At 34.8% G+C, this 24,323-nt stretch overlaps 1 protein-coding gene across 5 annotated transcripts in view; it reads right to left on the reverse strand.

The window, feature by feature from the left end:
• The window catches only part of LOC131672074 (potassium voltage-gated channel unc-103), a 1,608,120-nt gene that overhangs the window by 77,979 nt on the left and 1,505,818 nt on the right, over positions 1-24,323 (reverse strand). Inside the window, exon 16 of one of the 5 annotated variants that reach the window (XM_058949051.1) lies at positions 1,460-1,530. The exons of the other annotated variants lie outside the window; for them this stretch is intronic. Coding sequence (XP_058805034.1) covers positions 1,512-1,530 — 19 coding nt within the window. The 3' untranslated portion in view covers positions 1,460-1,511. Of the gene's footprint in view, positions 1-1,459; positions 1,531-24,323 lie in introns of those variants that run through there. 5 annotated transcript variants of the gene reach the window in all.

Here is a 24,323-nt window from a genome sequence, read left to right on the forward strand (position 1 = left end):
GGAAGCTTTAGAGACTGTTCCTCTACATCCATTTCACTCTAAACTCTAAATCACAACTGATAATCGATGCTATAAAAGAGTGTATTTATAAGTTTTTACGCATTCACTACTAAACACTCGACCATGATCGCCCACGAGAGAAAAAAGAAAAGGAAGACTGGTAGAGGTTTAGTAAATAACTTGATAAATAACCTACCATTTGAGGCTCACATACCAGGTTATCAATATTGCGGACCTAGTACAAAACTATATAAGCGATTAAATCAAGGAGACCCTGGCATTAATCCTCTGGACGCTGCATGTAAAGATCACGACATTGCTTACTCTAAAAATAAGGATATTCAAGCACGAAACATTGCAGACAAAGTATTGGCTGAAAAAGCTTGGCAACGTGTACATAGTTATGACGCTAACTTAAGTGAAAGAGCTGCAGCATATGCCGTTACAAACATCATGAAAGCAAAATCAATGTTCGGAATGGGACTGAGCAAGAAGCGTTCTAAGAAAAGGAAGACTTCGTCGAAAAAAAATTCTAAAAAAAGAAAGACTTTAACAATGAAAAAACTTATCAGCATGACAAAAAAATGTATAACTCCTAGCAATGATTCGAAAATTGTTATCAAGAGTGCTTTAAACGCAGCACGAAAAACCATAAAAAATGTTGTTGGAAAGAAAAATATTAATTTACCAAGAATATTTCCAATCCCTAAAGTTGGAGGTTTCCTACCAGCACTCGTTCCTGTTTTCGCGGGACTTAGCGCACTTGGATCTTTGGCAGGTGGTGCAGCAGGAATAGCACAAGCTGTAAACCGAGCGAACGCTGCTAAAAAACAATTAGAAGAACAGTCGAGGCATAACAAACGTGTTGAAGCTTTAGCTCTTGGTAAAGGTTTATATTTGAGACCATATCAAAAAGGTTTTGGTTTAGCCTTCAGTACAAATAGTAAAGTCAAGAAGCCTAAAAATAAAGTTATTAAGAAAAAAAAATTACAAAGACATTAAAAAAAAAAAAAACTTTGATTTAAAACTGCCACATCGTCCTTTAACAGATTACGATATAAAAAAATATGCTCATGAATTACGAATTCCAAACTTTCGTGGTGTTTTTATGAGAAACTCTCTACCCACGCGACCACGCATCAACGAGTGTGCAGTTGTAAACCTTGATGATAATTCTGGACCAGGTACACATTGGGTGGCATACCGAAAAAATGGTAAAAATTTCTTCTACTTTGATAGTTTTGGTGATTTACGACCACCTCTAGACCTCTTGAAATATTTCAAAGTTGATCAAATCAAGTACAATTATAACAAATATCAAAATTATAATACTTACACCTGTGGCCATTTATGTTTAAAATTTTTATGTAATTTGTTAGAACATCATGATAATTATCATTTGTATAAATAGTAAGAATTGTGAATAAAGAATTCAGTTGTGTACAATCACTCGACATGGTTGAATCATTGACCCTCAGTTTGTCTGGTACATCATCTGTATTAGAAACATACTATTTTCCACCTATAGAACTGGATAAGGATAAAACTTATACTCTTGGTTTGATAGAATTACTTACATTTAATTCGATACCAAATATTGACGTCGGACACAATAAATTCAAAGTTGATGATATTGAAATTGAACTACCTAGAGGTAGTTATGAAATTGGTGACATAGATCGATATTTGAAAGAAAAGTTAAAGTCAACAGATATAAAAATTGAAATAAAACCTAATAACAATACTTTATGCAGTGAAATAATTTGCAATGAATTTGTCGATTTTCGACCAACTAACTCTATAGGACGTTTATTAGGTTTCACTAAACGATTGTTGCCAACCAATATAAATAATGTCTCCGACATGCCTGTAACCATTCTCAAAGTAAACGCTCTACGCGTTGAATGTAATATAACATCTGGAGCTCATATTAATCAAAATAGAGGTCATATCATTCATGAATTCTTTCCAGCTGTACCACCAGGATATAAGATCATTGAAGTTCCTAAACAGATTATATATTTACCTCTAACTGTCAGAGTTATTGATCATTTATAGCTACGACTAATTGACCAAGACGGTAATTTAATAAACTTTCGTGGAGAAGTAATCACGATTCATTTACATATAAAGAGAGTATAATGGGAATAGTTTATAATGCTAAAGTAGGGAGTGGCTATATAACAACACCGCTATGCGCTCAAAAAGTCAGTCATCGACGGATAGTCAGAGGTCTAACACGTCGAAACATTCAGTTCCTGAAGAGTCTCGGGCTGAAGATTCTTCGAGACGTCGCAACAAAAAGAAGAAAAAGAAACGTCAACAGTTTAAAAAATTAACGTGTATATTTGTATGCTGTTGTCATTTCAAAGATGGAAGAAATACTTAGTGTGCAAGCACCTATCATCTTTGATGAATCTATAGCTCATTATGAAGTTCATGCACATCAATCTTACAATTCACAAGCATTTAAAAATAGCGATGAAATTCGTATATTAATACAACATCAAGACTTATGTCTCTTACCATCGAAAAGTTCTCTACACATTGTAGGAAAAATAAGAAGTGATGGTAATGTTGTTACTGAGACAAAGTTCGTAAATAATGCTATATGCCATCTATTCGAAGATATCCGCTATGAAATTAATGCCATTGAGATAGACAGATGTAAAAATGTTGGATTGACAAGTACTATGAAAGGTTTGATTTCATTGAATCAAAATCAAAGTGCATTCCTCGAAAATGCCGGATGGCTTGATATTGAAGAAACTAAGACAATAATTGACAACAATGGTTACTTTGATGTGTCGATACCACTTTCTATGATTTTAGGATTCGCTGAAGACTATCACAAAATTGTTGTGAATGTAAAGCATAAACTTATTCTTACCCGATCAAGAGGTAATTTAAACGCAGTCATACAAAACTTGGTGAAAATTGATGATACTGAGCAATATGAACCTTTTAAAATAGAACTCATAAGAATCGAATGGTTGATGCCTTATGTAATTACGTCAGATAAGTGTAAAATACAGTTATTCAATTTCATTCAAAAGGATATTCCTATTTCTATGAGTTTTCGATCGTGGGAACTTTATGAGTATCCAGCATTACCACAAACGTCAAAACATTTTTGGACAGTAAAAACATCCAATCAATTAGAAAAACCAAGATATATTATATTAGGTTTTCAAACAAAACGCAAGTCTGATCAAACTAAAAATCCCAGCAGATTTGATCATTGCAGTGTAACCAATGTTAAACTTTTTCTCAATTCTCAGCAATATCCGTATGGAAATTTAAATCTTGATATAAGTAATAATCAATATTCTATGTTATATGACATGTATGCTAATTTTCAAGTGAACTAGTACAACAGAGACTGTATGTACAATCCACTTTTGAATAGAAAACAATTTATTACGCATGCACCTCTAATAGTAATAGATTGTTCTAAGCAAAATGAATCATTGAAACAAGCTGCTGTAGATGTACGTCTAGAGTTTGAAACAAAAAATGATATACCTGCGGAAACAGCTGCATATTGTTTAATTTTACACGATCGTATAGTCAAGTATAATCCAATAAGTGGTAACATTACAAAACTTGTATAAGTATTATAATATAATAAACATCTATACTTTTTTATCAAATAAATGTGTTTTAAAAATTTTAAAGGTATTCAATATTTTTAATAATAATGATAAACCTTATCCCCCACCTCAATCCATGAGATATACCGACTGGGCGCGTCATGCCTGTACGCCACCGTCGATAATATTACACCCCCCAAAACACACTTAATCACATATATCTTTTTTTCTTTCATCAATCTGACGCATCATCGATCGATCATCGGGGGGGGGGGGGGGCTATAGGGCCGGGGGGGCATGGTGCCTGCGGGGGGCATCACCCACGTCGATAACTACCGACCGAGCATATACATGCACATGCACATGCACCTGCACATGCACATGCACGTGCACGTGCACATGCTCGGTCGGCTACAATGCAAACCGTCGATACAAAATCGGCCGATAAAACATTTCAGTGGCCGGTAAGGCAGGATTAATCATGTTACCGACTGCTGGTAAGGAAAAAAATGAATACTCACATGGTAAAAGTGGCTTAGAACCCTTATAGCCTATACTACTGCCATCTATATAATCATCTATGTCTAAATCTTCCGAATGATGATAAGCTTTCCACAAATTTTTCATTATATCTTCAAAATAAGCGATAGAAATCATATTGTTAGTTATTTAGTTTATTGTCTTACAAACTCACTTGTCAGTAATTGTATAAAGAATTACCATTATTATTATGAGAGGATAGGAAAGGTAGCGAACTGTTCTGAAATGAACTCGTTCTCAGTTAGTAATTAATATTGATTTGTTTAACAAATCAATAATTTGATTTATTAAAATCAATGATTTGTTTATCAAATCAATAAGGATTCAACTAACTTCTAAGGAACTACTTCCAAATGGAGTAAGATAAGGCATGCTTAGCTCGCAAGCTGTCTCGAGAGTCTGCACTCTTCTGATAGGCCGAAGCGGCTTATAAAGGCTATGTACGTGAGGGCGCTACCAGCAAAGTGAAGGTGCAAATAATATATTCAATTTTATAGGTATATTATACAGAAATAGTATACCATACAATTTTTTTAATTGCACTATACTGTTATTCTTGTTGTTATTGTTACTTCAAGAACTATGTCCACGTGGAACGCTGTAGAGATAAACTAAGTACCTGTATGCATTAGTCTTGGTTTCCTATGGTCATGAATATACAGACTCACCTCCCCGATCATTTTTTTAATGGTGTAGAAGAAAGATAAAATTTAACACGCATCATGATTGGACCTACAGTTTATGGTGGAATCCAAACCATCGGAATCACGGTAACGCACATATGAAAATTTCTAAAAATCTTCACATGTTCGGGGCTCGCAGCCACGACCTCTTGCACAGAAGCCTGGACTCTTATTCACTGAGCCACCGTGACCCCAATCCTGTGTATAATAAATGACTACGTATAGTAAATGAATACGTATAATAAATGTCCACTATATGTAGTCATTTACATGATTGTAGAAATATTTGTGTGATAGGATTACAAAAGAAACAATAGCTCAAAAAAATTATTCCCGAAAATAAGGTTTAAATAATTTTCAGTAGAATGTATGTAGTAATTATAAATTTAAATTTAATTACTTTTTTTTAATTGCAGAAAAGTTTTAGATATCGAAACTGAAATGAGATGCTCGCGATTGAAAGATTTATGTCTTGAATTTAAATCACCATGCATGTATAATAGTCAAAATTGAGAGAATATAGTATGTGCTGCAATAAATACATAAAAGATATACGATTGGATGATGGAAAGACAAAAACAAGAGGGGTCGATACAGGCAAAAGATTTACAGATGACTATAATTTGTATAAAAATTCAACTGAATATTTTACAATAGCTACACTGCCGGTCACTTTTACCCCCCCTCGATTGCTTGAACTTGGAAGTTTCATATTTTTGGTCAGAAACAACGTACAGAGACGACCGAGAGCACATTTGAAAGCTCTTTCCAAGAGCTTTCGAATAGTATGCATCACAAAATTTATGAAATCGGGTTTCTAATTTTTTCAATCGAATATTCATCAATGAAAATTCCTAAATTTTCAGTCTATCTTTAATAACTTGCCATTTCTAGGGAAAAAATTCGACGAAAATTTTGAGCACAGCATTTTATTCCTTTTTCTAAACCCCATTCAAATCACTCGTTAAAAAATTTTGTCCATAAAATATGACCCTTGTATGAGAAATTTTCTTGAAAATTGACACGTTTTTTCAAGTTTTTATAACTTTGTAAATAAAAATCCTAGAAAAAAGTGTACATGAAAGAAAACATTTCTTTTTTCACGTAGAATACTGTAAAATTTTTTCAGATTAAAAAAAAATATTTTTTTTTATCCATCTTTCTATGGTTATTCAAAAAAAAAAGTAAAATATTCATCTGCAATGTGAAATTGTCTTCTTCTAAAATAAAAATTGTAGATTTCAAAAACTTGTTATTCCAATTTTTTTCCTCACAAGAACACTGTTTTTCAATAACAATAATGATATGTCATGATTCAAATGAAAATACATGCTTAATCTGGAACGTTATTTATTTGAAATAATAACTTTACATACGTTTCATTGAGCCTAAAACTTGAAGATTATCTGCTATTTCACTCTGGATTTGATTATAGCGTGTTTCTAATAGAATGTCATAACATAGAAATAGACAACAAAAAATAGGTAACAAAAAATAGACAAAAGTAACCAAATGCGATAGGGCGATGAACCAAATTTTTTGCTAAATATCATTCGAAATAAATAAAATTAGAATAAATAAATGCACCGCCTTATAATAATAACACGTAACAATAGTGACTTTGTAATTAACAAACATAAACTTGTGATAATTAGAACTTGTATCACACAAATTAAACTTATTTTTCATCAAAGTGCCCTCTTTTATGCTTGATAACAGCTTTGCATATTCTTGGCATTCTTGCAACTAGTTTGTCCAATGTTGTTTCTTAGAGATTGTTCCATTCTCTTTATAAAATTTTCCATAAATTAGTTGCAGAGCTTGGACAAGATTTTCTCACTGCTCGATCGAGCTCTTCTCATAGTAGTTCGATGGGATTCAAGTCAGGCGACTGGGCTGGCCATTGCATAACTTTCAATTTTTTTTCTTTTCTAAATTTGAGAGATAATTTTTACATAATTTGGATGTATGTTTTGGATCGTTACCTTGCTGAAACACAAATTGTGCTCCCACTAGTCGAATTCCTGATGTTACAGCGCGCCTTTGTAGAATGTTTTTGTAACTTTCTTTCTTTAAGATTCCATCAATTTTTACAATATCACCTACTTTTGATCCAGCAAAACAACCCCATACCATAACTGAACCACCACCATGCTTCACACTTGGAACTAAACAATCACTATTATATTTCTCATCAACCCGTCTTCTTACATACACTCTCCTTCTACTTCCAAAAATTTCAAATTTTGACTCGTCAGACCACAGAACATTTTTCCAATCAGAAATAGTCCAATTTTTATGACTTTTTTCCCACTGTAGCGTTTCTTTTTATTTACACATCGTAGAAGTGCCTTCTTAACGGCAACTCGACCAAAAAGTCCTTTCTCTCGCAAACGTCTCTTTACCGTACTCACACTCACAGGTTTTTCTAAATGTTTGTTGACATCTGCGGTAAGTTCAGAGGTAGTGCCTTTTCGATTACGCAAACTTGTTCCACAAATGTAGTCATCTTCTTTGTCTGTAGTTTTTCTTCTTGGTTTGCATTGCCTATTTTCGACACTTCCAGATGTACAGAACTTTTTAATATTATAAGCCACTGTGCGCCTGTCTATTTTCAACTGCTTTGAAATAGCGTGACTACTCATTTGCAGTTCATGAAGGGCAATGATCTTATTACGTTCACGCACGGACAAATTTTTCGATTTTGCCTTGTTCACTACACATTACACAAACAGTTGTTCACACTTGAAACGCTCGCGATCGACTAGTTTGCTCATAATCGTAGACACAGAAATATTTAAGAAGATACCACATTTATTTGTAAACACCTGAGTATACAGCGTGTTGGGTACCTACTAAATAAGCCTGTGATTACTGAGTGTGAACACACACACGTATATTCACTATCGTTTCCTGTACAATATATATATTTTTTTTTGCACCGGCTACAAAAACAGCGATGAAAAATAATTGAAAAACAACGTTCTTGTGAGGAAAAAAAATGGGAACAACCAGTTTTTTAAATCTACAATTTTTATTTTACAAGAAAACAATTTCACATTGCAGATGAATATTTTACTTTTTTTTTGAACGACCATAGAAAGATGGATAAAAAAAAATATTTTTTTTTAATCTGAAAAAATTCTACAGTATTCTACATAAAAAAGAAACATTTTCTTTCGTGTACACTTTGTTCTAAGATGTTTATTTACAAAGTTATAAAAAGTTGAAAATCGTGTCAATTTTCAAGAAAATGTCTCATACAAGGGTCATATTTGATGGACAAAATTTTTTGACAAGTGATTTGACTAGGGTTTGGAAAAAGGAAGAAAATGCTGTGCTAAGAATTTTCGTGGGATTTTTTCCCTAGAATTGGCAAGTTATCAAAGATAGACTGAAAATTTCGGAATTTTCATTGATGGATATTCGATTGAAAAAATTAGAAAACCGATTTCATAAATTTTGCGATGCATACTATTCGAAAGCTCTTGAAAAGAGCTGCCAAATGCGCTGTTGCTCGTCTCTGTACTTTGATTCTGACCAAAAATATGAAACTTCCAAGTTCAAGCAATTTTGCTGAAGGTAAAAATGACTGACCGGCAGTGTATGTCGGATACGGACATAAAGATTATAGACAAAGTGTACTCTTCTCAATGTATAATTAAAAATAATAAATATTAAGTAAACAGTTAAAATGTGAACTTATTTAACTAATATTTAACCAATATTTAACTAATTACAATAATAAAATAGTCGTGCCTGAGAAAGATGGGGTACTCTCTTATTAGTAGAGACATTACATCTCAAGGAGTGAGCAACCGAACGATTGCAAGAAAGGGTGAACGAATGGGAATAAGGTTCTCTCCTAGTAGAGATGTTTAGGAGGAACATCATAAGGAGGTGACTTTTTCCTTTTTAATTGGTTGTTTATTGTATATTTGAATACTATACATTTTATTACCTAGTCCAATAAATTACAATTCCTTCAAAATACTGTCATTGTACTCATCATTCATAACTCTTAGAACTTTTTTGTTAGTATAAAGTATATTAAATTGATTATTTTCAAAATAGTTGGATGTATCGAACTCATCAATGTCTTTTTTCATAATTTTATACATATCAATATCTTCAATTTCACATACAAGACTGTCTGTATTAGTGTATAGCAATTTACAATTAGCACCGATTCGATTCAACATGAAGCCATAATGAAAGTCATACATAAGTATTTTCGAAATATCTAGTATGGAACGTCTCATATATATTGGTGTATTTATACCTATAACTATCCATGATAATTTTATTGCTACTACATTTTCATGAAAAATAGCGTTACTATGAAAGTTAGGTAGCGTAATTCGGACTTCTGCTTTATATCAACCCTCCCATTGATTGATAAGTTTAACATCATTTTTTTACGTTCATCTTCCATCATTTAACCATATATTACATTTACTACAAGCTTATAGAAAAGATTTTCAAATTTATTTCTAGCTTGTTTTCTTTTTTCAGTATTTAAATCAATATATGATTTAAGCCGTGATGTTTGTTTGAATTGGAGTGCTCAATGTATCTTTTTAAGCTTAAGTCCATATTGTAGAGCTTGTTTTAATGCTAGATAATTAACCATATAGCACTTATTATCATATAATGTACTTAAAAGCTTCCTTCGATTTGAACCAGGTGGTGCTCTATATTCAGGACATAGAGGAAAATTTTTCTGAGCATCGTGTAGGTCTTTTGGATACTTCAAGTTTATTTCTAATATGTATCTCAAATCATTATCATTTGCAACGTTAAAAAATTCATTCTTGTCATCTATATCTTCAACCTATTCAAAACTTTCATATAGTAAAGACTGTGTCATAGCCCAACCATGTTATTCATCAAAGATTATTAATATCATAATACATTAAAATTTTACTTGATTCATCTTCTTTAAAGTCTGTCCTATATATTTATTAGTAGTTTTTGCGTATCTATTACAACATTAGGTGATACCGCCATGAATACCTTTACGAAAAAATAAATATCATATCTACATCAGTAAGAAGCTCAAGTTCTATTCCAGTATATGGGTAATTCTAGGCTATTTCGATTGACTTGTAACCCTTAGGTTACGGATTTTTTTTTAATTTGGCACAATTGTTGTACACATAAAACTGAGATTTTTCCCAAATTTTGGAGACGATACATTAATTAAATCAAAAGTTATTAACAATTAAAGAAAAATGATAAAAAATTTTCAAACAGCTATATTTTAAAAACTAATAAAGATATCGAAGTCGGATTTTTTTCAAAATACTTATAATGCCTTAAAATTTCGAAATAATTACAACAATAAACAATAAAAATTTTTTTTCGAAAGTTATTAACTTTTTGTTTAAACAATTGCTAATATCTCAAAAAGTATATTTTTTTTTTGAAAAATTCTTACTCCTACGTATTCCTGAGGATTTTTGCTATCGAAATCAATCATAAAATTCAAGGGCCCGACATATCGGAAAGCGTAGCCCTAATCAAAAGAAGACGCCTCGGCGTAAGGCTGCGGTAGCGCTCCAGCGGACTCACGGTCGAAAGGTACTTTAGCTTTAATCTAAAAAACTAATAAAGATACCGAATCGGAGTTTTCCCAAATTACTTATAATACCTTGAACTTTCGAAATAATTACAACAATAAACAATAAAAATTTTTTTTCGAAAGTTATTAACTTTTTGTTTAAACAATTGCTAATATCTCAAAAAGTATATTTTTTTTTTGAAAAATTCTTACTCCTACGTATTCCTGAGGATTTTTGCTATCGAAATCAATCATAAAATTCAAGGGCCCGACATATCGGAAAGCGTAGCCCTAATCAAAAGAAGACGCCTCGGCGTAAGGCTGCGGTAGCGCTCCAGCGGACTCACGGTCGAAAGGTACTTTAGCTTTAATCTAAAAAACTAATAAAGATACCGAATCGGAGTTTTCCCAAATTACTTATAATACCTTGAACTTTCGAAATAATTACAACAATAAACAATAAAAATTTTTTTTCGAAAGTTATTAACTTTTTGTTTAAACAATTGCTAATATCTCAAAAAGTATATTTTTTTTTGAAAAATTCTTGCTCCTACGTATTTCTGAGGATTTTTGCTATCGAAATCAATCATAAAATTCAAGGGCCCGACATATCGGAAAGCGTAGCCCTAATTAAAAGAAGATGCCTTGGTGTCCGGTCGCTGAGGCGACTTCTTTTGATTAGGGCTACGCTTTCCGATATGTCGGGCCCTTGAATTTTATGATTGATTTCGATAGCAAAAATCTTCAGAAATACGTAGGAGCAAGAATTTTTCAAAAAAAAATATACTTTTTGAGATATTAGCAATTGTTTAAACAAAAAGTTAATAACTTTCGAAAAAAAATTTTTATTGTTTATTGTTGTAATTATTTTGAAATTTTAAGGCATTATAAGTATTTTGAAAAAAATCCGACTTCGATATCTTTATTAGTTTTTAAAATATAGCTGTTTGAAAATTTTTTATCATTTTTCTTTCATTGTTAATAACTTTTGATATAATTAATGTATCGTCTCCAAAATTTGGGAAAAATCTCAGTTTTATGTGTACAATAATTGTGCCAAATTAAAAAAAAATCCGTAACCTAAGGGTTACAAGTCAATCGAAATAGCCTAGAATTACCCATATATTAACATAGCGTCCCATGCTAATTAAGGAGTTGTATAATAGTGTGCCGGATTGAGCGTATATGACATCAAACATCTCTTTCGGAAATTTTCAAAAATATCAGCGAATAGAAGCACATCTGTTTTCAAATATGAATCAAAGTACATTACTAAATTTTTAACTTTAAAAGTATTCAAATATTTTATGTGTACTGATATTCAACTTGCAAGATGGGACAGCCACCGTGCGCCATGGGCTGGTCTCTGCTAAATTTTACTGGGTTCTTTCTCGGTCAAGAAAGCCGGTGCTGACTTTTACAGGCCGACGTTTGCTGTGGTTGCGGAGAATGATTCAAATAATCGAACACTTTAATTAAATAACATTACATATGGCGAGCTCATTTATTGACGCCCTCTTACAAATAAACGCTACAAAGTTCACTTCGCCGTGGCGAGCGCGCTCGCTCAGCCATTCGCGACTAGAGTTCGCGGTATCACGCGAGCGAGATCGCTCAGCGTGCGCAATAAATCTACGCTTAATAAACTGGAATCTATGTACGAGCGAGAGCTGGCGCGAGAGAGATTAAATTGGCTTTGGACCCACCGGGCACCGACGGTCCGTCGGTAGAGAGGCGACGTCGGCAAAAGCGGAGACCCGCTGGCAACGGCGCCCTGGCGATGATGGAGGTGGCTGCAGGAAGGGCCGCAGCTCGGCCTCTACTCCGTAGATGGCGTATGGTTGGTACTGGAACTGACTCTGCTTCTTTAATAGCTCTCCTTCCTGGCAGAAACAGCTGTCGCACCAGTGGTAGTGGTTCCTCTTTAGCCGGAACTCTCCAGAAGGTTCTCTCTTGGCGGCCCTAATTACTCCAGAGCTCGCGCCTAACTGCCCTACTTCTCTCTCAATTTCTAAGCCTCGCGCCGCCGCGCTCCCACTTCTCTCGCCGTCAAAAATCAGTCAAAATCGCTCTCTCTCTCTCGCTCTTCACGCTCTCACTCGCACTCACGGCGACACTTCGCCGATCGTCGGGCTCCTCTCTCCAGATCCAGTAACGACACAAGTATGTAATCGCTATATAGCGTATACTTGGTCGCTACGTTCACGCGAGGAGAGTGCCGCACACAGGGCCAGCGAGCATCGCTATGGCCCTGTCATAACCTTCAGTGATATTACTATCGGTTAATTGACTATGAAATTATATTATATTCTATAACAGGAGTCTCATTTAATCTCTCTAAACTATTCACATTCTCATACGGAAAAACACCTTTTATTTTCAATAAAGCAATTTGCTCTGGGTGTAATTGTCTTTCAAATTCAGAAGTGGCAATATCTAATTCTGTTAAATGAGAAGCTAATTTATTGAAAATTGATAGCATCTAAATAAATCAATAAATCGGAAATGAATGTAACAGTCCTTAACTGCTTTTGTGAAAGATATATAATACTCCTTATTTTCAGTTAATACTTTAACGTTTCCTTCGAAATCGATGTTTAGCAATTTTTATGAAACTAGTATTTTTTACTGAAGATCACATTTATTATGAGCAACTTCTCTAAATTAACTAGTTAAATGCACTGATCTCTAAATCTTTTTTTATGGTGTTTAAATTTCTTTAAGCAGATATGGCATTTTCTAGCTATTTAGAAAATACTTTCTTCAAAATCTGATAGTTTCATCTTTACAACATTTTTAGATACTGCTTTTAAATAAGCCAACAGTAATTTAAGTTGCTTTATAATATAGAGCAGGAGTCTCATCATCAGGTATTTTCTTTCTATATATTATATACACAGACTTTTCGTCATTAAAACTATATATTAAATACATTCCTACGTTGAAAACCTCATACTATTGGAATGCGCAACCATCTTCAATTGGTTTTAAGATAAATTCAAAGTCAATATATACTCGTATGATAAAAGGAAGTTATTCTCGTTTGAAATGTTTGAATTTCAGAACATTATTTTTTGTTAGTTTAATTCCACATATATTTATTTTTAAATAGTCTGTCTCAAGAGTTTTAAACTTATCTTCATTAACACAATAATGTAAGCAACGGTCATAAAGATAAATTATCTTATTATGTTTTGTTAATTGTCTTCTAACTAACGCCGATAAATTTTTAATCGATACATAATGAAATTTTAAACTGTCATTTCTATCATCATGTTTTGCCTCATTAATATTTTCAATATCAATATAAAAATTTTAAATTAATAAAAGATGGACATAAGTATATATAAATTTGTCAATATATTATTCAGTTTTTCAAATTTCTTAAAACTTTATTTCAACTGGAAAACTTATACCTTCAAAAATATCATTTTCATACTCATTGTATTTTTGTATTTCAATTCCATAGTTCATTAGATGAAGCGCGGATAAAATAGCCCACTCAAAATATTAACTATTTTCATATTTTACGTTGATTCAAGCTTTTTTATTAGCTATGTATCGTGATAAAGGAATATACACGTGACCCATTTTAATCGCCGCAGCCGGATTACTCGGAACCTAAGCCAGATAGGGCAAAATGGTTCTGACAAAAGTTGTAGAGAGGAAAGGGGGCAACACAATAATGCTAACGTTTTTGACCTTGAACTTGACCTTCAAGGCTATTTCAAGGTTAAAGTGTTTTTTTTAAATGGGAACCCCTATTTTTGACATCGGATTCGGAAAGAGCGGGAATTTTACGTCCAAAAAGGTATTTAGGAAATTTTTTCATGACCCTGAGAATGGAATTTCAAGGTCAAATGCTACAAAATCCTATGATTGCTATTTTCTAGCCTTTTCTCATGAATAGCATCCCCAATATCACAACGAGCTTGAAAATGTTGACCTTGAAAAGGTTTTCCTTACTTTTAGCGTAAGTATAATAACTTTTCTGGATCTTGCCAAAGCCTTCGACACGGTTGACCACAAGATACTGTTACAAAAATTATATAACTATGGTATTAGGGGTAGTACCCATAACCTTATCAAAAGCTACCTAACAAATAGAAAACAATGTGTGAAGGTAAATAATGCAAGTAGCGATAAACAAATAATAAAAATGGGTGTACCTCAAGGAACTATACTGGGTCCGCTACTCTTCCTGCTATACATAAATGATCTACTAACGATTCTACCAGAAAAATCCATACTGTCTTTTGCAGATGATACAGCAATCATAGCTAAAGGTAAGAATTGGAAAGAAGCTGAAACTGATATGAACAGTTATCTAAAAAAAGTGGGAATTTGGCTTGCTCTTAATAAACTATCTTTGAATATAGACAAGACATCGTACATGGAATTTGGAAATTATCATGACAGTACGCCAAAAAATCTGAAAATTGAAATCTTAGGACATCCAATACACCGAGTCGAAAACATAAAATATCTTGGAGTTACTTTTGACAGTAATATGAAATGGGATTTACATCTACAAATCCTATACCAAAAAACAAAATATCTAACTTTTGTCCTATATAAGCTATCAAAAATAATGAATACTAGTACATTAAAAATGATCTATTACGCACTCTTTCACAGCATAATGACCTATGGAATTATAGCATGGGGAGGAGCGTACACAGGTCGAATTAAAGTAATACAAAACTTACAAAACAAATTACTAAAAATAATCTATAAAAACCAATTTGTGACACATGAATACCCACTTAACTTAGATCAATGCTTTTCGTTGGAATCTCTACTATTCCACTATGATACTTTTAAGGACAAATATATTGGAAAAGAAAGAAAAACAAGATTCGCCTCAATCCAACACCCAAAAAGAACACTAACTATCAGCATAAAAAACAGTTATGTAAGAGCAATTATGTTATACAATAAACTACCTAATGACTTAAAAACAATTAGCAACACGACAACAAGGAAAAACAAACTTAAAAAATGGATCAAAAGAAACCCAATATGGCAAATAGATTAAACTGCAAAAATATAAAACAATTAATTGATCTCTATGGTACTCTGTATCCGACATCGGAAGTCCATGAGGATGCAGTAGACCATAACAAATTAATACTAGATATTAGAACATTTATTTGTGCAAATAACAATGGCAATTTATCTCATATAAGATCACACAAAAGAATCACTCAGTATAACTATGAAAAAATGCTGAAAGGATCAACACAAGACATCAACAGGATCACAAAGCTAGCTAACAGCCTCTTGAATAATATGAAAACAACGACAGCTACACAAATTAACAGAATAAAATTTACCAAGTCCACACTCGAAGAACATAACATAAACAGTAATAACAAAATGTCCATAGAAACAGTTTTCGATGCCATTGATGAGATGGCATATGAAAATAACTATAGAGCACTGTCAAGAAAACCGATGCCAGCCGCTGGAAAACTGATAGAACAACCAAATTGTATCAGAATGACCTATGGAGACATAAACTATCTAGGCAACAATAAAGCCCTGTTAAACTTTGACAGAGGTATTCAAGGAACACAAATTTTCAGGAACTCAGCATCACCTCTAAAATATCAACCTCAATACCTAGACATTGTAGTTGTCGATGACATAGTGTTCACCTCAACTTGCAAATGTGTCTCGAGCAAACAACACAAAGAAATTTTTCCACACTATAGAGAAACTTGCGCAATAGGACTAACATGTCCAGCAAGATTAACAAGCACAGAACGTGTCATCTACAGAAGAACCAAGAATGCAACACCAGGATATTTCACTACAGCTAGACAGATGCTAAACAGAACATGGGATTAGAACAACAAATTAGGAATATCTTTATACAAATTATTAATTAGTTTTAAGTATTAGTTTTAGTTTATTAAACATGCCAGACCAGCGTACAGGAAGAAATTCCTCTGCTGGATTACATGTAATGTAATGTATTTGTATATCATTAATTATTATTAATGTATATTTACTCTGGACATAAATAAATAAATAATGTCAAACGCCTTTGAAAATGGCGAACGGTGTTCAACAAAGTTTGCCTTGGAATAGCAGCGCATGCTCGACGAATCCTGTCCTGCATATCTGCTCTTGTAGTGGGTTGTTGCTCAATAACAGCATTTTTAAGTACCCCCATAAATAAAAATCTGGTGATGTAAGATCGGGTGGGCAAGCAGGCCAGTTAACTGGACCTCCTCGCCCAATCCATGAGATACCATAGCGCTCATTCAAAAAAGCCCTTACGATTCGAGCAAAAGGTGATGTTGCAACATCCTGCTGGAACCACATTCTTCGTCGCGTTTCTAAGTCAACATCTTCCAGCAATTCAGGCAGTTCATCTCTTATTAGCCGCAAGTAACTATGTTGATTTACATTTCCTTCAAAAAAATAAGGACCAATCAAATGTCCATTGACAATTCCGCACCTCACCATGACACTCCAACGTCTGATAGTTTACAGTTCGGTACCAATAAAGATTAACATCAGACCAGTAATGGCAATCATGCCTATTCAGTTTCCCATCACTTTCAAATTTGGCCTCATCAGAAAACAAAACAAAGTTAAAAAAGTCTGGATCATTTTGTATCATTTGTAAAGCTCATTGGCAAAATACAATTCGCTGTTAGAAATGCTCAAACTGTATCTCTTGAACCAAAGTGATATGATAGGCGTGATATTGAAGCCTTGTCATAATTCTTAAAAAAGTACTTCTTGAAATACCAATTTCCCTTTCTACTCGACTAGCGCTAATGTGTGGATCAAGATGAATTACTGCAAGGATAGCTACAACTCGATTATCATTTTCATCATACTCATGGCGCCTACGTTGACGAACCATGTGTCCACCACGAGCTCTTTGGGTTAAACATCTGATAGAGCTCTATCATCAGGGTGTCGTCTGTCAGGATAGCGTTCAGCATAAAGTCGTGCCGCAGCACGATAACTATTTTGGCTTGCTCCTAAAACCAAAATTATATCGTATTGATCTCGTTGGGTGGATAGTCAGCCATTTCAGAACCAGCCTTTTAATTACTATTAAATGTAAATAAAAAAGGAAAAATGTTGGAAAATTACGGTAACTTTATTTAGCTAACTGTATTGCCAAAAATAATTCGTTAAACACATTTTTTTAATTTTATATTTTAAATCAAAATAATCGACAAAAAATTCAAGGTATTCAATTCAATTAAGCATAACTTCTTATTTTGATTGTAAATAAAACTAAAACTTCTTTTTATTTTTTGTTTTATGTGAAAAATGTGAATTAGTAGCGCTCAAATGACAGAAATACTGATTTTGATAATGTAATTATTCACACGTTATTAATTATAGACACGTCTGCAAAGAAATACTTAAAAAATGCTGTTTTTGAGTAACAACCCACTACAAGAGCAGATATGCAGGACAGGATTTGTCAAGCATGTTGCCATTTTCAAAGGCGTTTAACAATGTGTCTTGAAGCAAATGGTCGTCATTTCGAACACTTGCTTCGAGGTTAGTGAGAGGCAAGGGGACTCACGTGAAACAAGCACCCCAAAGGAAACAAACCTTACTATGTCCACGTCGTTGTTTCTGGGTAACGCTAAAAGTAAAGAAAACCTTTTCAAGGTCAACATTTTCAAGCTCGTTGTGATATTGGAGTTGCTATTCATGAGAAAAGGCTAGCAAATAGCAATCATAGGATTTTGTAGCATTTGTCCTTGAAATTCCCTTCTCAGGGTCATGAAAAAAATTCCCTAAATAACATTTTGGACGTAAAATTTCCCGCTCTTTTCGAATCCCATGTCAAAAATAGGGGTTCCCATTTAAAAAAACACTTTAACCTAGAAATAGCCTTGAAGGTCAAGTTCAAGGTCAAAAACGTTAGCATTATTGTGTTGCCCTCTTTGCCCTCTACAACTTTTGTTAGAACCATTTTGCCCTATCTGGCTTAGGTTCCGAGTAATCCGGCTGCGGCGATTAAAATGGGTTACCGTGTATAAGCATGGTTTGATAGGATTATACTTATTTATATTGATTGGTAAGCCAACAATTGCTTTTAATACTCAATCAGAATCTCTTTCCTAAAATTCTTCCACGATTGTTAATACTACCTCTTTTATATAATGTTTAAACCAAGAATCGAGATTACTAGTTTTATAAATTCAAACATTTCTAATATTAAAATATTTGATTTGAATATTTTCCACTACATATTGTTTTTTAATCATAAACGAGCCCCTATCTCAGTATTTATTTTCAAAGTATAATGTATGGAAAGTAATGTTTTATTTAGAGTTTTAAAACTTTGTATGCTTCAATTAGAAACGTATTCATATCTAAATAAATTCGATTAATAATAATAGCTGTTTGAATCCGAATTTTGTAAGCAGTTTGAATAGGACGCCGTATAACACCTTCAGCTTCTTAAGATTAATGTTTTTGTACATTGCTGTCGACTTTTATTAGACTATTAAATTTTATTTCAAGAGACATCAAATGAGAAGCACATGTCTGGTAGCTATATGAGAGTGCTCTAATTAAATTCGGATCACTGCTCATATACTGTATAACGGGGTGTGAATTCTGTATATTTATGTGTCTCACTTCGTGCGCAGTCTTACTGAAATACGCGCGATGAGAACGAAATAATCGATTTCCTTAACTAACCGAGGAGAGGGGAAGGACGGGTATCAGTAAACCAAATAACTAATAAAAAGGATAAAACTAGATTGTTATTTTGATCACATATAGGCTAGTTTATTAACGATAATTATTTACAACGCATTTAGCCCGCGCATTAACGTTTCTTCGATGTGCGCGAGAAATTTACGCACCGCCATTTCATTTACAATCGCTCGTTCGAACTACTCGCTCACACGCTCATTCGCTACCAGTTTCTCAATAATAGCAGACGCGAGGGGAGAGTTAATATATTACGCGCGGTCGTTTGGTAAAAATCATCACGCGAAGCTAGCCAGCTTACCTTAAACAATTCGTAGGATTATCAGGGCGAGCAATTTAACGTCGCCTCTCAACACGTGGCTCAGGTTTCTACAACGAAAACGAGGCCTCTTCAATCGCCCTGCTGCTTCGGAACGACTCGGCAAACTTCGAGACTAGCCTACGATGGCATATTAGCTATCTAAAAGCGACAGCGGCAACAACAAATTATTAGCAATCCACGAATTCGTTTATCCGCACTCTTTGATCTTTGGATACAGTTCTCGCACGCACTCACGTTGCCGATGCTAGCGTTACTCTCTAACTCACGCTGCTACTGATTCTGAAGGTACTCCTGGATTGGTCCTTCCTTCTTCGCGCGCGTTTCGCCTCATTTCGGACCGAGTTCACTTTTTACTTTCCCCGACCGGTAGGTGCTGCCCTGGCAGATAGCCACGCGATCGAGACGGTAGCGCAAACCGGAAGTTTACCATCACAGCCCCCTTCCAGTCTGGACCCTCAGGATCCGTGACGAGAGAATCGTTTGCGCTACTCACGTCGACGTAAGGTAAATGAAGAGCAACGTGGAATTGTGTTCACCGGCAGGTATCGTTACAAAGTTAGTCGGGGGTGTCCGAGCGCTGATTCTTTATATCCTTCCTCGTTCAGGCGGGGGCGTCCACGGGTCTCTCAATCTAACCGCTCGGCCATGATCTCCGGATGCTGCCGAGCGCGAGGGCACCGATCTGCGCGGGTCATGCCTGGGTAGTGGCAAATGTTGCATCCTTCCCACTGTGTCCGTGACATAGTGCCTCGCGGAAGTCCCCGTTCTCTAGAGTTAATGGTAGCCCATCCCGCCGATTGGGTACGGACCACAGCGGTAGCTCCGCTGAAGGTGCTTCGTCCGTGGACTCTACCACCAGAATAATGTGGATAAGACCCGTGCCTTGGTCCACGCTACAGTCGTTGAAGTGGACCACTAGGTTTACCCCGCACGTCTGTTGGTTTTTATTGACGGTCGCCGTGGGGGTAGATATTGGTGTCTTGATCACCGGAGGTCGGTTGGTAGTCAAAGGTCGGTCGATGGCCGGGCCCTCGAGGGCCTGACGGTGACGTCGTTGCACCGTCTTTAACGCTGCGGCGAACTGGCAACGACGAGACACCACTTTGCTCCAGTGATCCAGATCGCTGGGGCGGTGGCCCTTGGCCGTGAATGCGTCAAATTCAGCGTATATAGTTCGTTGAAGTGCGTTGAGGGTGATCCAGCTTTGCTCAACCTCCCTCAAGCCCTTGAGGATCTCCTCCCACGACCGGTGACTACCCGGCGCTGTTGTTTGGCGGAGGAAATCCGGACGCCTTTGGTATCGACGGGTGCACTATCAGTCTGGGTGTTCGTCGATACCTTCGGCGCTGCTGCCGGAATGGCTCCAGCTGGTGGTCCTGACAGCAACGGGGTCTCTTCATATACGACGCCCGATGCGGATGATGGAGTCTGGAACTCATCTTCGTCCACCTCCTCAATCAACACGGATGACGAGCCCTCGCGGGGTGTTCATTTCATTCACCTTTCAAGTAAACCACCGGCAAAGCTCAGTATACTTCATCCTTTCTCAAAGTACTACTAATAGTAGTAGCGCCACGACCTTCATCACCTCGTTTGGGATGCCGTAAAAAAGAGAGAGCCCCATCATCCGCGTTCAGCAGCCAGTAGCAGTAGCAGTAATAATAGTAGTAGCTGTAGCAGTAGCAGTAGCAGCAGCAGCAGCAGCAGTAGCAAAGTCTGTCAACAGTGCTAAGGCCGCTCAAAATGAAAAAGCCGAATACCATTAGGAGAGGTCTAAAAAAAAAGCTTGAAGTAGTTTTACCTAATTCGTGCACTGATTGATCTAGATATAAAAAAATATGACAATTGATGATTTTTCAAGGAGTTTTCATGCATAATGCCTTTCCAGATAATGAACCTTGCTATCAAAAATCATCTGTTGTGAATGTATATGATAAAAATGGTCCAAGTATTAATTGGATAGCCTACAAAAAGAGAGGAGATGAGATTATATACTTTGATATTTTCGGTGACCTTGAACCACCTATAAATTTATTACTTTATCTGGAAGTTGATAGAGTTAAGTATAATTACGTTAGATATATGTATTATATGTAGCACTCTCCATTTATTAAGTAAAATTAATTCCAATTTTGAGAGCCAACCCGTTGTAAAAATAAATTAAACACTCATATTAGGTTACACACGTCAACGTGTGGGGACGTGTGTAACCTAATATGAGTGTTTGATTTATTTTTCAACGGGTTGGCTCTCAAAATTGGAATTAATTTTACTTAATTACGTTAGATATCTAAAATTCAATACCTACAGTTGCGGTCATCTTAGTCTTAAATTTTTTTTTTCGAATACGCTATAGTATAAAAACGCATATAGTTAATAATGAAAGTAATTTGTTTTATGACCATCATGGAAAATACACTGACATTGAGTCTCTCAGGAAAATCATCCGTCGTCGAAGCTAATTATTTTACATAAATTGAACTATTATCAAATAAAAACTATGTACATGGACTAGTAGAGTTACTTACATTCAACTCAATACCAAACATTAACATTGGTAGTAATAAATTTTATATTGAAGGTCAAGAAGAAATTATTTTATCGACTGGTAGTTATGAGATAGAAGATATAAAAATTTTTCTCATAAAAGTCTTAATACCGAAATATATATTATTTAGCCTGTGAAACCAATAACAATATTCTACATAGTGTTATTTAATACAGTTGCGAAATAAATTTTGAACCGAATGATTCTATCGGATCGATTATAGGCACTTCACGTAAACTTATCATAAACGAAGCACATAGTTCTGATTTACCAGTGACTATACTAAAAGTGAACGCTTCACGTGTAGAGTGTAATACTACTATGGATGCTTGTGTAAACAAACGTAAAGTGTACACTATACATAAATTTTTTCCAGCCGTATCACCTGGATATACGATTATAGAAGTTTCTTAACAAGTTATTTATATTTCAATCGCTGTGAGAAGCATTGATTATTTACAGATACGTATTGTTGATCAAGGCGGGAATCTAATTTCATGGAGAAATTATTACAGTACGATTGCCTATAAAAGCAATATTATCATAATGGATATTTTATGTAACAATAAGAATGTTAAGATTGGACAAGGGTATATAAAGAGATCGAAAAGTCAGACAGTGATCAGTCAAGAGCGAGCTATTCCAACGCTATCACAACATTCAGTTCCTAAAAAGCTAAAAACTAAAGTTATCGAAAATTGTCGAGTTAGATGGAAAGTATCTTGCATATTAGTATGCTGCTTACAATAACAACAATATAAACGGAATTCTAAATGTTCATTCAGGTGTCGCTTTTAATGAGTCAATAGTTCATTACGAAGTTATGTCAACGAAGTTATATCAACACTATTTTCTTCACTTCTTCAACATTCTTATCAGTTGTTGATGTGCTGGGGCGTCCAGAACGAGGTTCGTCGTCGGTGTCTTCTCGGCCTTCTTGGAAGAGTTTATACCACTTGTAAACATTTTTTTGGCTTAAAGTAGACTCACCGTATGCCACTTTCAGCATTTCAAGTGTTTTGGAACATTTGATTCCATTTTTCACACAAAATTTAATGCAAACTCTTTGATACATGTTTTTAGACAGCAGCAAATCGTGGAGCACGCAAAACACTTCTAACCTTGATGCCTCTCACAAACAAACCAAACATACTACAAAGCTGAAATTTGGAACGTATGTTCTAGACGAGTGTACCGACATAACCAAATAAAAAAGTCGAAGATCGAACGGACGTAGCCCGCTAAATTTCAAAATTCACCTTACTTTTTGATCACACCTCGTAAATGCCAATGAAGGCTAGACTCACCAAATTTTAATTTAATACTCTCTTCTTAAATTCGCATACCTCTCTTACCGCTTATTTCTTACAAACATGCAAAGCTCAAATATCAAACTGAAAATTCTATTTTGGAATCCTCGAAGTGTTTTGCAACGAAAAACCGAACTACCAAAAATTTTACAAGGCATTAATATTTTTATATGTGTTGAATCTTGGCTCAAACCAAATCATAAATTAAAACTTCCAGGATATACAACCTTTAGAAAAGACCAATTGAGTACGCGAGGTGGTGGAATTCTGTACTTAGTCAAACATACCTTTACGTTCAAAGAAATTTCAGAATGTTGTATACAAAACAATAAGTACGAAAATACTGGCATTCGGCTCTTATATATAACTCCAAACATAAATATTGTAACTTGCTATAGAATTCCAGGCGACACACTCTCTTTAATCGAGTGGAGTGAGATAGTGAACTCAGTCGATCTCGATAAAGCTCATACAATCCTCCTTGGCCACTTTAATGCTTATAATACAAAATGGAATTGCGAAAATACAGACAAAAACGGAGAAAGGCTTGAAGAAAATGTTGACCTAAAAAATCTTTCTCTACATAACGATAACACTCTCACGCACATTAATATAAGTAACAATAATAAATCTAACTTAGACTTAATTTTCTCCACCTTACCTCTAGTTGATAAAATTTATGTTACTACTGTTGATGAATCTTTCGGCTCCGACCATTACCCGATCGTACTTGACATTGATATTACGAAGCACTTTTATGTTAAAAACATTTTCAAACTAAAGTCTATTAGAACCAATTGGAGTAAAATTGAACAAGATCTTTCAAATTTTAACGATAATTTTTTCTCGTATGAATACCTCAACCTTTCTCTGTCCAAAAAATGTGATCATTTAATTACGTTGATTTCGGACACGGTAAAAGAAGCGACGCCTCGCAACAAAAAATTTTCAGAACGCCTTCCTTATAACCCTGCTCCTTGGTGGGACACCAAATGTGACAAAATCAAACGACTCAGGAAAGCTTCGTTCAATAAATGAAATTATACTAAAAACTT

This window comes from Phymastichus coffea, unplaced genomic scaffold, assembly GCF_024137745.1.
Source record: "Phymastichus coffea isolate CEN01 unplaced genomic scaffold, Cenicafe_Pcof_1.1 PCOF00011, whole genome shotgun sequence".
Taxonomy (NCBI): domain Eukaryota; kingdom Metazoa; phylum Arthropoda; class Insecta; order Hymenoptera; family Eulophidae; genus Phymastichus; species Phymastichus coffea.